We start from the raw sequence: 18789 nt of genomic DNA, 5'->3' as shown, positions 1-18789 counted from the left end.
GGAATTCATAAGGATATAAAATATATTTGGGTGTGATTTAAAAGAGATTTAGCTATTTTTAGCACATCCCACGACCACCTGATACCTTCTTTGTTTCGTTGTCACTCTGACATGTATATATATTTTTCGATACTCCCTATAAACGCATTTAATGGAATGATGGTGCACCGAAAAGTGGTCCTTTGCTGGGATTCAAGCAAAAAATCCAGACTGTCCGTATTTCAAACTCCGATTTTAGAAACAAAATCAAAAAGAGTGGAAATTTTAAGATTTATGAGAAAGGGGTTAAAAAGTTTTTGAAAAATCCTTTTCGTAATCGTATGAATTTCCGTGCGTAGAACACAAACACGCAAAACTTCTTTGAAACTTTTAAAAAATAAAAAAGCTATGAGGCGTTACATGGGGTGCCTAAACCAGAATTTCGCCAAATAATGTATCCTTTGTTTAGTTTGTGTTCAAACAGCTATAATTGCATTGCTTCTCTCCTCTCTCTCTCTCTCTCTCTCTCTCTCTCTCTCTCTCTCTCTCTCTCTCTCTCTCTCAGTCCAATTAACCTAATGAATCCAAACACCAATTAAGAACTTAACTGAATTGAGACTTGCCGCAACCATCAGCTGATAAAATGGAAAATGCTTTTGGTTTAAATTTCAAATTGACAAAACCGAAATGTTACTATGAAGACGTATTGACGACATAATGGATTTTAAAATATAGATAAATAACTAGTTAATAATTTAAATACAATTCAAACTAGAATTGATTGCCTCGTGGAATTGCCATTTAATTACATACAAATCTATTGAATTCGCTTTAAATTTTAAATCATTTCACGAGATATCAAAACTCTTGCACAGCTGCGAGCTTGGTCACTTGTCCAGTTCCACTTCGATTGAACTGTGTCAGTGATCAGGCAAGAGTTGTGCAAATATTTTGACGTCTCCGAAATAAATTCAAAATAAATTTAACATTTATATCTTACTGAAAGGCTCCTCTACATTGTAGTTACTTCACTTTCAACATACAGTCTCGGATCATATCACATTGTAGAAAAAATGGAAAAAAAAACTTCGAACTAGAAATTAATTTACAGAATATATTATTCATTTCCAAGACGACTTTGAATTTTTTATTCCATTTTATTTCTTTGTAGAATTTGATATTTATGTTCCCATATACTTCAAACCTACTAAAAGGGAACTTTTGTTTTAAATGCGCCCTTTTAAAGCCTAACCAGCATCATGGACCTGGTTTCTCGGTTTCAATGGCGTATGTGTTGCCCAGCTGGATGGGACGCCAGTCCATCGCAGAGTTACTCATTTAAGCCAGCTGAATGAACTGGAGCAACGTGAAATGTAGTGTTTTGCTCAAGAATACAACGCGTCGCCTAGTCCAGGAATCGAAACCACAATCTTACGATCATAGTGCTGACACCCTAATCACTAAGCCACGCGCCTCCACAAAGAGAAGTTAGACATTTTATTGTCAGAAACAATTATTGGCAGCGAAACTGTACCGTATTTGTGTAGGATAGAGTTCTGAGATGTAGATGGTATCACCGCTGGCACAAGCAACCAGTCCAGCAAATGCCAAAATGTAAAGCACAAGGATGATGTATTCGGTTGTATTATCCTTTTCTGTAAGACAAGATCCATTGAAGTAGAAATGTATGTTAGTATTTATGAAAAGATTGGGAGGGGGGAATTAACACACCACAATAATAATATAATCCTTTTTACTATACGCACAAGGCCTGAAATGTTTTAGTCGAACATTGGGGTCGATTACACCGACCCCAATGCTCGACTGGTACTTATTGTATCGACCCCAAAACGATAAAAAGCTAAGTCGAGATCGGGGAATTTGAACTCAGAACGTACAGGCAGACGAAATACCGCAAAACATTCTGTCCGGATTGCTTACGATTCTACCTGCTCAATTCTTTCTATTACAAGCATAAGTTTTGATTTTTTATAGTATATGTGTGGGTAGGAGTCGAATACATCGCTCCAAGTGTTCGACTGGTGTTTATTTTATCGACTCCGAACGGAAGGGAAGTAATGTCGAGCTCATTGGCATTTGAAATCGGAATGTAAAGAGCCAGAAGAAATGCTGCTATGCAATTTTGTCCTGCGTGGCGTACTAACTTTACTGTCAGCTTGCACGATGTCACATAGTCTTGGAGAGAGTTTTATCAATTACTGAAGTCTTGCTACTTAAATGTTCATTTTAATGACTTCGGAATTAAGAATGGCAAAACACACAACATAAGGAAATGATCTACAGGGTGACTGAAAAAAGTAAATCCCTGTTTTAAAATATTTATAGATTATATAGGCGTAGGAGTGGCTGTGTGGCAAGTAGCTCGCTTACCAACCACATGGTTCCGGGTTCAGTCCCACTGCGTGGCACCTTGGGCAAGTGTCTTCTACTATAGCCTCGGGCCGATCAAAGCCTTGTGAGTGGATTTGGTAGAAAGAAAACTGAAAGAAGCCCGTCGTATATATGTATGTGTGTGTATATGTATGTGTGTGTATATGTTTGTGTGTCTGTGTTTGTCCCCCCAACATCGCTTAACAACCGATGCTGGTGTGTTTACGTCCCCGTAACTTAGCGGTTCGGCAAAAGAGACCGATAGAATAAGTACTAGGCTTCCAAAGAATAAGTCCTGGGGTCGATTTGCTCGACTAAAGGCGGTGCTCCAGCATGGCCACAGTCAAATGACTGAAACAAGTAAAAGAGTATTTATTATTTGTAATTTTTATAAAAAATGGATATGAGAGGAAAGCTTTTAGCATGAGGTTATATTTAAAATTCGATACGGGCTCCAGGTGCTGCCACAAGCTTCTTGAGACGCCCAGGAATTGTATCAATTGATTTCACCAGAAACTCTTGTGGAATGGAAGAAGACATAATTTCTGGTATTTGTGCTACAAGTTCTTCCAAAGACTTTGGTTTGGTATAGAAGGCTTGTTCCTTTAACCAACCCCAAAGAAAGAAGCCACAGGGTGTTATGTCGAGGCTCTTAGCTGGCCACTCAGGCGGAACACGACGACCCATTAATCTCCCAGGGAAGTAGACATTCAGTCATTCATGAACAACAATGATTATCTTAAAATGTCAATATGAGAGAAATAATATCTTCATGTGTTCACAGTTTGTTTCAATGCTTGAGATCACAGGGTGTGAAGTCAACGTCAGAGTGACGACCTAGTTCTTTGCTTAGTGAGGAAAGAAAGTAATGCCCACGAACTACCTTTCTATGCGGCCTCCGGGGCTGGTAGAAAAGAAGGAGGTAGATTTCTTCAAAATGGAGTTCACTCTGCTGAAGATACCCAAACGCTAGGTTGTAGTGTTAAACCCAGTGACCAATTACGCTCTACCTTGCAAGTAGGTAATGGGGGCACTTGAAATCAGAGCTTAAAGCCCCAGAACGAATATCGCAGGCATCCGGTTTCTCCTTATAGCTTCGCTACTCCCAAACCCTTCTTTGGTACTTTATTCACCGACAGCAAAAGGACGAAAAGCAAAGTTTGTCCTCACCAAGATTCAAACGTAAAGCGCATAAATTCGAAACAATTACCGCATGGCATTGTATCTGATGCGCTAACGTTTCTGTATATTAATATCGGTAATAGTTTGATTACCATTAAAGCCGACCACAGAAATCAAGGAGAAATAAAAGAAGAAGCAACGGAATCAGATGAGAAAATCTATAAAAGAAATATAGAATACACATTCTGAGTATTACCTGCAAAGATCTTTGTAAGAGATGTAGACATAATACACACCGCAGCAAATGTCTTCCAAAATTGTAAGGCTATTTTATGACCGAACCTAAGAAAGTGAAATCATTGTGGCATTTACATACATGTGTACATTGAGAGGATACCCCCAACAAAATGCATACATAATTTAAAAGTTTTTTTCTTTTTATCTTTTTAATTTTACTTGTTTCAGTCATTTGACTGCGGCCATGCTGGGGCTTCAAGAATTTTAGTCAGACAAAGCGACCCTAGAACTGCTGGAAGCCTAATACTTATTCTATTGGCATCTTTTGCCGAACCGCTAGGGAAAAAACAGACACGAAGACACATACATAAATATATACATACACACACTTACAAACACACAAACACACACACACACACACATATTAATACGAGGGGTTATTTCCGTTTCTGTCTACCAAATCTATTCACAAAGCCATGGTAGAGGACACCTGCTCGAGGTGCCATGCAGTGAGACTGAACCTGGATCCATGTGGTTGGGGAGCAAGATTTTACCACCCAGCCACGCCTGCTCCTTTAGATAACTCATTTTAAATCTGTTTTTAGATTCAACCTATTCGAGATAAGGAAGTAAGTGGTGGTGGGGGGGAATCTAAGCTTTGGAAGAAAGAAATTTCTCCTAAATTGCTCCTGGGAGTTTGCAAACAGTCGAACTACAAAGACAATTTAGTGGGGAGCTTCAAATAGATCCACCTACGTGACTTACCATCAATCAAATTAGAGATAGACTTGAGGCGAATGGAACTGTTCTGAATGTCCGCAAGAAAAGTTCTGGGAGACTACAGACATCGATGAGTGCCACAAAAGTAGGAAGAGTACTAGAAACATACTGCTAAGTTTCAAGAAAATCTAAGCGGCAAGTGAGTGGCGAGATAGGAATGTCAAAACCAAAGGTCCGTCGCATTTTGGAGCGCTATTATTGAAAAACTATTCCGTGTTTTCATTTTTAAAACGATACGGAGTTTGGAGAGTATTGTAGTTCGCTTGAAGCATTGGGTATTGTTTGTGAAGAATAAAAAGTTTATAATGGTACAACAATGTACTATAATACAAAAAATGGACTATATACCTGTTGTAATTTGGTTATCTATAGTCCGATGATATTTCGGAATTACAATTCCTTCTTCAGATATTCTTAGATAAGAGTATCTGAAGAAGGAACTGTAATTCCGAAATATCATCGGACTATAGATAACCAAATTACAACAGGTATATAGTCCATTTTTTGTATGATACGGAGTTTGTTAGTTGTACTTGGCAAAACGTGTAGAACATGCATACTTTGCAACGAAGATTCGTTGGAGTGATGAGGCTACATTCTAATTAAGTGGCTTGGTTAATCGCCACTATTGCAATTACCGGGAAAAAATTGCATGTTCGGAAAGAATATCATGTTAATTTGCTAGAAGTTACAATATGATACGGCATATTATCTTGACGATGCCGTGATTGATCCAGTTTATTTGAACTTCCTGCAACAACCCGTCATGCCAAACAGTCAAGGGATCTTTAAAGATGTGCAGTTTTATTTCTAGCAAGATGGAGCACCACCACACTACCATCGTAATGTAAGGACCTACCTCAGTGAGATTTTTCAAACAAATGGATTTAGCTGAGAGCAGAGAACATATTGATATTTAAAAGGGAAAGGTTTTGCGAAAGCGTTAACGATTTCAAAAGAGTGACTTGGCTGTAGGCAAAAATTGCAACCGTACTAATATCGAAATTTTCAGCACGGATTTAATTACACAAATTACAAAAGTATATAGTTGTACACAATTGGAATGAGCAGTTCTATACGACTGTAATTAATCATTCTACTCAATACTGATGTTTGCTCCACCTAGATTTAATTGCAGAATGTAGAAAGAGGGTATTTCATACGCCTCAGAATGGCTGTAGTCTAAAGACAGAAACAAGTAAAAGATAAATATATTATCACATGTTATTTAATCCAGCATTTTTTTTTTTTTTTTGGTTCCTCACTCTCTTCTAATACCATTCACTCACAATGTTGGAAAATAATTTACCTTTTCGCCATGACTGCGTAAAGAGCGACAGTCCCGATTTCCACGGCTGTCGCCACAGAATAGTTGAGATATATGCTGCCAGTAAGAACTTCTAACATTTGTAAAACACTGTTCAATGATGCTACATTTACAATACTGTGAAAACAAACACGCAAACAAAAACGAAAATATATCAATTTGTACTACAAATATCACAGTGTCAAGGTAATAAGCACAACAAAAGCAGTCGTCACCAGATTTCAGGTTAGAATGTCCGTTGGGTTATTTATAATCAATCATGGTCAGTTTATCGCATGAAGACGTATCTATTTTACTCTTTTACTCTTTTACTTGTTTCAGCCATTTGACTGCGGCCATGCTGGAGCACCGACTTTAGTCGAGCAAATCGACCCCAGGACTTATTCTTTGTAAGCCTAGTACTTATTCTATCGGTCACTTTTTGCCGAACCGCTAAGTTACAGGGACGTCAACACACCAGCATCAGTTGTCAAGCGATGGTGGTGGTGGTGGTGGGGGGGGGGGGACAAACACAGTCACACAAACACACATACATACATATATATATAAACATATTTACGACGGGCTTCTTTCAGTTTCCGTCTACCAAATCCACTCACAAGACTTTGGTTGGCCCGAGGCTATAGTAGAAGACACTTGCCCAAGGTGCCACGCAGTGGGACTGAACCCGGAACCATGTGGTTGGAAAGCAAGCTACTTACCACACAGCCACTCCTGCGCCTATGTATAAATGTATGTATAAATATAAAATATATAGATATATATGTAAAAATATAAAATATAACTATAAATACAAACGTTTAAAAGGGAATATAACAGAATATAAAAATATAAAACGAAAATTTAAAAAGAAATATAGAAATATAAATATGAAAATAAGTTTTAAAATATACAACATATATACTCTCTCTCTCTCTCTCTCTCTCTCTCTCTCTCTCTCTCTCTCTCTCTCTCTCTCTCACGCACACTCACACACACACGAACGTACAACAACACGCAGATACGTACATAGACATTGTTGAATGGCTGTTGACTATTCATTAGTTCCTTTGCCCTTTGATGGGTCTCACTTTTCGTCCCGCAAGGTGTCCAGCAATCACCCTCTTCACCAAACAAGCTCAGTGGGGATTGTCAGTTTAGTCACCGATGACCCGACCATCTAACATGTTGTACGGGTAACATGTTACCAGTAAACGATCAAGAGCGACCAGTAGCACTCGAGAGCGACCTGACATGACATACATACATATATATATATATATATATATATATATATATATATATATATATAGCAGAGACTCCAGCTATGAAGATCTGAAGAAGGAATTTTAATTCCGAAATATCATCGGACTATAGATAACCAAATTACAACAGGCATATAGTCCATTTTTTGTTTTATAGTGCATTGTTGTACCATTCTAAACTTTTATTCTTTACAAACAATACACAATGCTTCAAGCGAACTACAATACTCTCTTACATACATACACACACACACACACACACACACACACACACACACACACACACACACACACACACACACACACAAACACACACACACACACACACACACACACATATATATATATATATATATATATATATACGCACGCACACATTCATACACACATGCGCGGGTATGCATACATACATATTTACATATATACATACATAGAAACATAGAATAGAATAGATAGATAGATAGATAGATAGATAGATAGATAGATAGATAGATAGATAGATAGATAGATCAAATATGAAATAGAAGCAGCGCTGGTGTAATAAACACAACGCATATATGTTAAGTACGTGTTCGATAATATCATTACACTAGCGTTGCTTCTGCTTCATGCCTGAATTTCTTTTTAACGTATGCATTGCTCGGGCATACCAGCACGTTGGTGCATATAAGTCGTGGACTGGCAGTGTGATTCACTTTGGATTCGGTTCGAGTACATAATGTTGATAAGCCACAAAAATGACAAAACATCGGTGTCTATCACTCCTGGATGAGATCTGAGGTAAGTTATCTCATCTGTCCACGACTCTCGGCTGTTTTAAGACACAGTGTTTTGAAAGAGTAACCTCCTACACGTAAATTCGCAGCTATTGTGTTTGTTTTCAAATACTGGAATACAATTTAAACTACTTCAACAAAACTGACGTTCTTCTGAAAGATCTATAGTTGTTATTACATCAATATCAACAACTATACGTTGAAACTTACATTTCTATAGATATAATGATGGTAATTTTCCTAAGGTAGGATGATTTGAAAATGGCAAGCAATTTCACAAAGTGTGAGGTTCCTTTTCCCGTTTGTATTTGTGATTGGTCAGCAACAATTTTTCCATCTATTTCAGTATGTGGCTTACTATTTCGGCACTCAAGACTTGTCTCGTTCACGTGACCATCAGTTGCTGGTCGTGAGGAATCCGTGAGAGTTATTCTCCATACTTTGTCGAAGTCAACTCTGTTTTGTTTAGCTGCTTTTTTGACTATCTTCTCAGCTGCTTTTACTTTCGAATTAGCAAACAGCCATCGGAGAGATTCCTTTAAAAAACTGCAACAATAAAGAGAGACAAATACAAGATAAATATCAGTTGAGATCTGCGAGAATAATGTGCGTGTATGTATATGTGTGTCTGTCTCTCTGTCTCTGTTTGTGTGTGTGTGCGTGTATGTGTGCATATGTGTGTGTGTGTGTGCGTGCATGCGTATATATATATATATATATATATATATATATAGAGTTATTAATATTTCTAAGTCTCTCTAAAGGAGACTACGGCAGCGGTACTGGAAATTAATAGTTATCGCCAAGCCAACATGGCAGTCCCAAAATTAGGACGAAAGCTGCCGTGAATTAGCTCCAAGAAGCCATCGCCTCTAGCTAGCTATGTGACACACGAAACCTGTGTCCTTTATAACCTTCGAACAGGGGAGGTCATATATATATATATATGTGTGTGTGTGTGTGTTTATATATATATATATATATATATATATATATATATATATATATTACGAAGATGTATTTGCATAGAAAGTGACCTGATCTGAGATCATGTGCTGAAACAAAAACAATTTCCGTGTGGAAGGTATTTATAAGCCATTTAAAAACACACTACAACCGTTGTTGGATTCACTTCAACTGTTAAATTTAATTTGTCAAAATATTACCGTCGCTTTCAGACCACAAGCTGTTCACTGATAAAATTCCATGTATATATATATATATATATATATATATATATATATATATATATAGATAGATAGATAGATAGATAGATAGATAGATAGATTAATATATATATATTTATATATTTATATATTTATACATATACATATATATATATGTATGTATATATATATATATATATATATATATATATATATATATATATATATATATATATATATATATATATACATACATACATATATATATATATATATATATATATATATATATATATATATATATATATATATATATATATATATATATATATATATAGTTTTAGGGAAAATAACCAATTTTCAAGAACTCATCGATGAAAATCCACTATCACATATAGAAAAATTAATAATTAAAAGCACAATTCATAATTTTTCCATTCATAATTTTTTCATTCATATTTTTTATTATTACGTTTTTAGAAATAAATAATCTTGTATTTTTGTATTTTTCTATTATTCAATTGATCTTTAATTATAATTAAATAAACGTCTTTAGCTTTAAATAGTATAGCTTTAACTATTACACCGGTTAAATATGTACTAATTTTATCTTCATTATTATTTTAAACTTAAACTTCGTTCAACTTGTATTTAAAACAATGATAATTTAAAACAATGATAATTTATGTAAGATGTTTTTTGTATATAATATACATGTTATTATAATGGATGTAGGGATGATTATTGAATGGTTATTATTTTGATATTATGATATTTAAAAAATTTTTCTATCTTTATATAATAAGTATTTCATATTTATTCATTTGGTACTTATTGTTGGTTGAGATATATATCTAATTATTGTTCTACTTACGATCTGACGAGTAGCTATATTTTTGAATAGAACTTATTTTCGATAATTTCAATTGATTTTAATCGATTTAAATTTCTTTTCTATTTGAAAATTGGTTATGAAACACGTGTAATCTTTTTATTATATTTATCTTATGATATTTACTTTACTTTATATTATACTCATTTATTGTGCTTTTAATTATTAATTTTTCTATATGTGATAGTGGATTTTCATCGATGAGTTCTTGAAAATTGTTTATTTTCCCTAAAACTATATATTTTATATATACTTTATCTATAAGGCTCAATTTAATTTTAATTTTTTATAAATTGATTTTAATTGAGTTTTTTACCTGTAATTTTGGATTTTGTCCCTAATATTATTATATATATATATATATATATATATATATATATAAGATATATATATAAGATATATATATAAGATATATATATATATATATATATATATATATATATATATATATATATATATATATATATATATATATAACACAAGCTATAAATAATGATCATTACATACTTTTCCTAGCCATTTGCCGTAGTCATTATAAGTAAATTATTGAAAGCTTTAGTGACATGTATGCTTTTAGAGAAGCAAGGCGAAAAAAAGCCGAAATTAAGCGGGCTTATGAATCAACGGAAATTGCCGAAACTGACGTCAGCATTAAGAATTCCCGATCGGCACATTTCGGACGTTTCAGGTCCCTGTTTATGTATATGTTTTCATTCATGTGCGTTAACTACTGCATTAGAGCATTTTAGTTTGTATTTCTAGCAATGAAAGTGTTTCTTAACACCCTAGTCACATTTAGTGATAATTATATGTATGTGTGTGTGCATATGTATTTATATGTGTATATATGTAAGAATAATATTGATTTAATCAAAAGATTAAATGTGGTACTTAAAATGTTTGAGGCACCAGAATTTGGTAGGGTAAAAACCAAAAACAAAATCAAGAGATTTGGTGAATAAAATTTGAAGAAAAGCAACAAAAATTCATTAGGTTATAGCAATACGTACGTTTCGTGCAAATTTCATTTATGTGTTCTCATTACATAAATAAATGAAGTTTGTACGAAACGTACGTACTGCTATAACCTAATGAATTTTTGTTGCTTTTCTTCAAATGTGTATATATGTATGTAGGTAAACTATACTTACAAAAAGTCCAGTATGAAATATCCCGAAAGAACAGCATTGAATAGGAATGACACATTCCAACTGTAATCTTTCAAAATGTAGGCTATATATCCTAGAACACAATTATAAATAGCCCAGATATTCATATATAGGCAAAACATTATGATACGTTTTTCTTTTGGATATAATTCAGAAAGTAAAACTGCAGTACTAAGGGTATACGCCTGAAATGAAAGAAGCAAGGAAAATTTCAAACTTGTATAGTATGTGGATATGATACTGAGTGTAATTCATATTTCATAAAACTCTAAATACCGAAATATGTAATCAATGATATCTTTGTTACTAATCCACTGTGTTGTAAATAGTTACCACAGAAAAAGTGTACGTTGTTGTTGCAATCGAGGTGTCACAATACCATCACCACGATGATTTATAACGTAATAGGAATGAAATATATTATCCCTCCAATCTAATATTTACCTCCCTTAGTTATACTAGTGTCTGTACAACTTCAGAAAGACTTGAGTTTTCCAAGGTGACTTCTACTTTATAGACTTCAATAAGACAAAGTTTCAATTCTTTCCAAAACGTTATGAGACTCACCTTTCAGTCTATTTAGAGTATATAGAAATAGTGTAGAAGTACAGTAAAATCGTACCCAAGGCGCACAAAGTTTTTGCATGCTAGATACTGTTAGATGAGTACATATATTTGTCTACTGAAACTGGCGACTTATACATTCAGTATTAATATGAGGTAAATATGAACATTGAGTTATAGGGCAATTAATTGTAGAACATACTGAACTGATTAAACAATAGCTAGGGTTATAAAGATAGAACGTTCACATACGAACAGAGATACACATATGTATATGGGTGTTGATATAGGTGTGTGCTGTGTGTATGCATATTCACATACATATGCATGTATATGTGTGTATGTATGTATTTATGTATGTATGTATGTTTGTATGTATGTATGTATGTATGTATGTATGTGTGTGTAAGTATGTATGCGCGCGTGTGTAAATTATAGCTTCTTGAATCGTTACTATGAATTTCATATAAGCAATCATTCAAAGACTTTGGAAATGAAAGAGCTTGACAATATATATACATATGTAAATACATATATATGTGTGTGTGTGTGTGTGTGTGTGTGTGTGTATGTGTGTAAGCAAAAGTAATTTTAAAGACTGTGGAATATGGTTAGTCATCGATATTTTATTGATTGTCAATAACAAAAGAGAGAAAAAGATCGTATTTTCTGTCGTCGTTAATATAGAGAAATGTATGATCTCCAGTTTGATTGGTTTTATAATTAATATTATCATTCTCATAAAGGCCGTGAGCTGCCAGTGTCGTTAGCACGTCGGGCGAAATGCTTTGTGGTATGTGGTCCATCTTTACGTTTTGAGTTCAAATTCCACCAAGGCCGACTTTGCCTTTCATCTTTTCAGGGTCGATGAAATAAATATCGGTTGAGCACTGGAGTCGATATCAATCGACTTACCCTTACCCCGAAATTGTTAGCCTTCTGCCAAAATTTGAAACCAATATTACCATCTTCATATTCCATGTATATTTGGATACTGAGATAGAGAGGCAGTATTCTGTTTTCAATAAATATATATAGTTTTAACCGCTGTATAATTTTCAATGCTGCCGTTGACAATTATATTAACTGTAAAAGAATTTTCCCAGATTTTTGGGAGATTTGCAAAGCATGCGGACTACTCACTATTGTTATGGCTATTTCATTTTCTTATGATTGTAATTATGCGTGTGTATGTATGCATACATACAATAAATATATACCTGAGAATAGACGTGTCTATGTGTGTACATGTGTGAAAATGACGCATAAAGGCATTACCTCCCGCGCTCCTCCAATCAAAAATCTCATTATTGTAAACAGCCAATAAGACGGAGAAAATGCGGCGATTAAGTTGAAGACTAACAGCAAGGCATGACTTGACACTCTCGTAGGTTTTCGTCCGAATTTTTCTATCAAACATGGTGCTAACAGACCACTGATCACTTGACCCAAAGTATAAACCGTTTGAGTTGATTCAGCCAATCCTACACTGTTGCAGACCAGGTCCCACTGTAAAAATAAACATATTTTATAGACAAAGGTAGAATTACTTGATTACCGTGTAGAGATAGTTCAAAAATTGTTTGTACGTCGAAGCTGTCGTTACTAGATATGATTATATTGTATGCTTCAGCTCTGATCATCCTGTCTTTCTTTTTTTTCCTTTTTTTCTGCAGTTGTAGTGTATTTAAGAGTAAGTTGTCCAATGTGTTCTCTTTTTTAAACATATTAGTGACCTCATAGACGCTCCTCATTTGGTTTGTTTGCCTTTGTGTTTCATCGTTTCAAAGATTGAAGATCTATTAAAAAAACCGACATGACGTCCAAGAAAATTTCTATGGGCGGTGAAACTTCTAAATAAGTTTTTGCTACATGATCAAAACCAGAAAAAAGCAACACCTCTTCTTCCCATTTTGATTTTAAACCCATCCTCTGAAGCTGTTCGTAAATGCTCCAAATGCAAAGAAACCTTTTATGCACGAAAACAAAAACTAGCAATTTAATAAAAGCTGCATATATATAAATTACCTATGAATTTATGGAATTAAAGTTTGGTTATTTTCCTTCATATTACATACATCCCCACCTTTCTTTACACTAGCAATTCGTCTCTGACACTGAAAATATTTTCTGCCCCTGATACAAACAATATACCTGCAAACAGATATACGACAGTTAAGAAATTATATTATATTCTTGCATAACTTTGATACTTTCTGTGCTAGGATTTTTATTTCAGTGCACCAGCATGACCGCAGCCACTTGGCTGAAACACATAAATAAATAAATAAATAAAAATTAGATGGGTAATGCTGTGAAATGTTTGCAGAATTTCTAAGACAGTTGGTTGGAGGAGAGGCTGCAATTGACTTTCAGAATGTTTCTTGTACATTTTGTATGATAACAAGAAAACAGCTCATGCCTTCATGTATAGGTACACGTTTCTATGTCTATACAGATTTTAAGTCAGATTTGAATATTTACTTACTCTATTTTAAATAAAAATGTTCGTAAGTATAGTATTTTACTGTCCCGTAAAAATGTTTCTTTCCTACTTTCTTTTGAAAATCTCAGCATGTTTTTTTTTTCAACAAAAAGCTGATTTTCAGGTGTGTTAAGTATTTTGATAGTAAGGTTGCAGGCTGGTAACAGTGTCGGTACTTCAGTATCCTTAAAAGTCAAAACTCATTAAGTTAAGCTATCCAAATACACGGTGAACCTACATTTATAAAACAATAAGAAAAATGACTTTATGAAACATTTGCGAAACAATTGTCTTTTAATACTTCATAAATATATTCATCCATTCATATAATTAATAATTGATTCATATAATCCGTTCATATAATTAATGATATTATTAATAAACGACGAAAAGTACCTAAAAGTCTTGTTTTTTGTTAGTATTATATTTTAGAAAGTTAAAATGTTCATAACTTTCCGCCAGACAAAACAGAGACGACATAAAACTGGGATGAATACAGATTAATTTTGAAATAATAAAAGAATATTTTAATATAACAGAATTCAACCTACTTGTGACACTATCGATTTATCAACTGGAGTGGTATAATAATAACCATTCACACAGTCCAGGGTTCGGTTCTTTGTAGCTAGCCCTTCATCGGTATTGATGATGTCTATGGAGCATTTATCATATATCACACTGGTTTCATTAATTGATATATTGTATTGGTTGAATTGAAACTCGGTCAGATTATTACATTGGTATTCAGGGGTGAGGGCTGTGAAACAAGGCGGAGAAAATGAGCTATGTCTTCGAACTTGCTAGGAAATTTCAACAAAGATTAAAGATTCTATTTTCTAGAATTAGCAAAAAGAATAAGCAGTATATATATACATACATACTTGTGTGTGTGTGTGTGTGTGTGTGTGTGTGTGTGTGTGTGTGTGTGTGTGTGTGTGTATTTTCCATATCTTTGTAGTTTGTGTAAGTTTGATCTATAAATATCTACAGACTTCTACTTGAATATTCATTGTCTGAAAATGTTCAGTTTTTGCTTTCTCCTTATTTACATGTATACATTTATGCATATTTTGTATGTCTAACCCAAGCAGTTCTATTTATTTGCACAACATCTTGAGATGAAGTGTCTTCTAATTCAATTTCGAGCTAAATGAACACTTTTAAGTAAGAATAAGATTATCATGAACTTTGTGGAAGCCCTTCCAACTTATATATATATTTGTATATGTCTATGTTTATGTATACAGAGATGAAAATCAGTGTTGTTTTTATGTGTGTCAACTTATGTCTCATAATGTAGCAGGCCAATAACTAAAGTTCGATAAAATGGGTACCTGTTGGAAATATATATTGGACTCGATGTGGCTAAATATTTAAGAGTATTCCAGTGACCAAAATCAGTGAAGGAGTAAAAGACGTGTGTAAGGTAAAGGTTATGTATGTATGTATGTATGTATGTATGTATGTATGTATGTATGTATGTATATATGTATGTATGTGTGTATGTATGTGTTTATGTATGTGTGTATGTATGCTTCTGTGTATATATGTATGCATGTATGTATGTGTGTATGTATGTGTTTATGTATGTGTGTATATATGTATGTATGTATGTGTGCATGTATGTAGTTATGTATGTGTATGTATGTTTGTTTTTATATATGTATGTATGCATGTATGTATGTATGTGTTATGTATATGTTTATGTATGTGTGTATGTATGTGTATATGTGTGTCCTGTGTACGACTTCAAACAGTATCCGGTCGTGGGACTCTGATTCAGGAGTTCCAGGATTTTTTGAGGTGTGTGGAACCACCTCTTAATCATTATTGTACCTAGGTCTACTCTGTTCAACTGTAGTGGCACCTGTCATGGTCCCATCTAAGGGTTAATTAGCATACGATCAACTGGAAGTAGAAATACTCCGAGGGCGCAGTAAACCCAAATGTTTCACCCCAGGACAAGGCTGACTTGTATATAAAACCCGCTACTCTGAGCCGAATATCTTGCACTTTGATCTTTGATTGTCTCTGGGTTTCTTGGTATTGCTAGTGAGAGTTGTAGTGTTGTGGTGTTCTGCAAGCTGTATTCGACCTAAAACACTTGCACGGGCATAGCTACTACCAACCAGTCAGCAACGGTCATGTTCGTCTAACGAGTAGACAGAAATCATATGTGAGTGTATGTATGTGAAAGTGAGTCTATGTGTAAGTATGTGTGTGTGAGTCTATGTGTGTGAGTCTATGTGTGTGAGTGTGAGTCTATGTATGTGTGTGTGTCTGCGTTTGCATGTGTTTGATTGTTTATGTGCACACGTAAAACATCATACATACCATAGAACATATAGAGGAAACTGTTGGTCGATGCTATGATTATGGAGCCACTAATCAGGATGAATTGAGTAGTATGGAAATATTTAGTATGTCCTAGAGCATGCATGAGTCCATCGACATCAATCTGGGAAGATTTCATCTTGTCTTTGTTTTCGTTCATCTTTACTACACATCCCTTTCCTTGTGTCTGTCAATCTGTCTATTTCCCTTATTCATTCTCTTTTCATATATACGTGTGTGTGTGGGTGGGCGGGTGAATAAAAGTATATATGTGTATGTGTGTGTATGTGTGTCTATATCAATTCTTATATGTATATAATAGTTGAAATGCATTTGATCTGCATTAAAATGTCATGTACTTAGAATAATTTATTCCAGCTAATATATGTAGTGGAATATAATTTAGAAATTAACCTAGAACCACTTGTCATCTAAACATAATTTGCTTACATTGTGAATAATTCGTCGGGAACGATTCTAATGCAAAACCAATATGTAAATATTCAATGCAAAATAATAGAAAAAAAATTCAGTTTTCTTCAAGCCCTTAACTTAAGTTAGCCCCCACATTTATATTAAAAATAACTTGTTTCTTTTACAGCCAAAAATAAAATCCCTATGAGTATTTGCACGCAAAAGCCTATTGGCTTTATAAATTGTTCAGGCGCAATTATCGATTTTTTTGTCCTGACATCAACTCACTGCCATGAACCTCGGTCACTCATCGATTTTCATCAAAATCAGACAAACAATGCAAAAGCTGCAGGAAAAATAATATCGTTATGGAAATTTCCATTCAAACGCCCGATTGAACTCACAAAAATCGATGCCAACTGATCATTATCGAGTTTTCGCAAAATTTCGGTCCTATTTGAACTTCAGGGTATGTGATCTAACTATGTGCCAAAAAAATCATTAAAATCGGTTGGACGGTGTGGGAGGAGTTAGAGTAACCCCAAACGCACACACAGACATACACCATTGTACATTTATGTATATAGATATGATGCATGGACGCCAGAAAAATATACTCTCTGTATCACATGTGATACACAACGCAGGCGAAGGATTACAGCAAAGTCTTTGATCGAGTTACTCAAACTAATCTGTTGTTACAAATCTGCTTTTATATTCAACACAGATATGGTATTCAGTGACGTGAGGCAGTTTCCAGATTCCAATTCTATTTTACTTTATTCCCACACAGTGTAAAAACATATCGCATCAAACTAATGCATAAACCTCTTCAGAACTAAGACATTATTGATATTAATACTTTATTAATAATATTATTGTTGTATAAGAGTCTATGTGTCTATAATGCTCTTGTTATATAAGGTTCGATATGTGTCTACAAAATTCCTGTATAGGCTCAGGCTATGTTGTTAGAAGTTTACTTTCGAGCCACATGGTTCTGGGTTTAGTTCCACTGCATGGCACCTCGGACAATTGTCTTCTACTATATCTGTGGGCTGACCAAAGCCTTGCGAGTGGATTTAGTAGACGGAACCTAAAACAAACTCGTCCTACATATGTATGTGCTTGTGTGTGTGCGAGAGTGAGTGTGTGTGTTTCTGTGTTTGTTTTTATGCCCCACAAGTGCTTGATAACCGATATTGGCTTACTTACATCCTCGTAATTTACCGGTTGGGCAAAAGAGGCCGATAGGATAAATACTGAACTTAAAAATAATCAGTACTCGAGGCGACTTGTTCCACTAAAACCCTTCAACACGGTTCCTCATCATGGCTGTCGTCCAATGATTGAAGCAAGTTAAAGATAAAAGATAAAAGATAAAAGATATGTACCTACACATCTCTATAACATTCTTGTTGTATATGTATCTACACGTAACTATAACATTTCTGTATATGTGTCTATATGTGTATATGTCCATAATACTCTTGTTTCATATGTATCTATATGTATCTAAAATGTTTTTAACATTTATGTATATGTTTATGTCATTCTTGTCATATATATATATATGTGTGTGTGTATGTGTGTCTATAATATTTTTGTACATGTGTCTGTTTGTTTCTCTTCCTTGTTCTGTCCTCTAATTTTGTGGGGCCTTGATTCATGTGCGTTGTCTACATCATGGTAAATTATGTAGTTCCACGAACTCGTGATGTTCTAAACAAACTTACGTTTTTTAATAGTTAATCAATCCTAGATATTTCTATTTAAAAGAAGGCCCTTAAATGATTTGCTTAATCATCTGTTTGAAATTTAAAGCGTTTTTTATTTAGAATTTGTTTACTACATTTTGACTGAAAGTACAGCTTAGTCACATCACGATTGATATTGCATGTGGCAT

At 34.2% G+C, this 18789-nt stretch overlaps 1 protein-coding gene across 4 annotated transcripts in view; it reads right to left on the bottom strand.

Annotated features, from left to right (window-relative positions):
* Window positions 1-16725, bottom strand: part of LOC106869267 (organic anion transporter 3) — a 27338-nt gene extending 10613 nt beyond the window's left edge. Inside the window, exons 1-8 of one of the 4 annotated variants that reach the window (XM_052971572.2) lie at window positions 16470-16725; window positions 14684-14892; window positions 12926-13156; window positions 11066-11268; window positions 8067-8402; window positions 5819-5953; window positions 3749-3834; window positions 1514-1634 (exon numbers count right to left, since the gene is read on the bottom strand). In XM_052971572.2, coding sequence (XP_052827532.1) covers window positions 1514-1634; window positions 3749-3834; window positions 5819-5953; window positions 8067-8402; window positions 11066-11268; window positions 12926-13156; window positions 14684-14892; window positions 16470-16629 — 1481 coding nt within the window. In that variant the 5' untranslated portion in view covers window positions 16630-16725. The remainder of the gene's footprint in view (window positions 1-1513; window positions 1635-3748; window positions 3835-5818; window positions 5954-8066; window positions 8403-11065; window positions 11269-12925; window positions 13157-14683; window positions 14893-16469) is intronic. The other 3 variants (XM_014914949.3, XM_014914938.3, XM_014914958.3) reach the window with 3 other exon arrangements.
* Between the last annotated feature and the right edge of the window lie 2064 nt (window positions 16726-18789).

The sequence above is a fragment of the Octopus bimaculoides genome, chromosome 11 (genome assembly GCF_046866305.1).
Source record: "Octopus bimaculoides isolate indiv1 chromosome 11, ASM4686630v1, whole genome shotgun sequence".
Taxonomy (NCBI): domain Eukaryota; kingdom Metazoa; phylum Mollusca; class Cephalopoda; order Octopoda; family Octopodidae; genus Octopus; species Octopus bimaculoides.
This window is presented reverse-complemented; position numbering and strand designations above follow the sequence as displayed.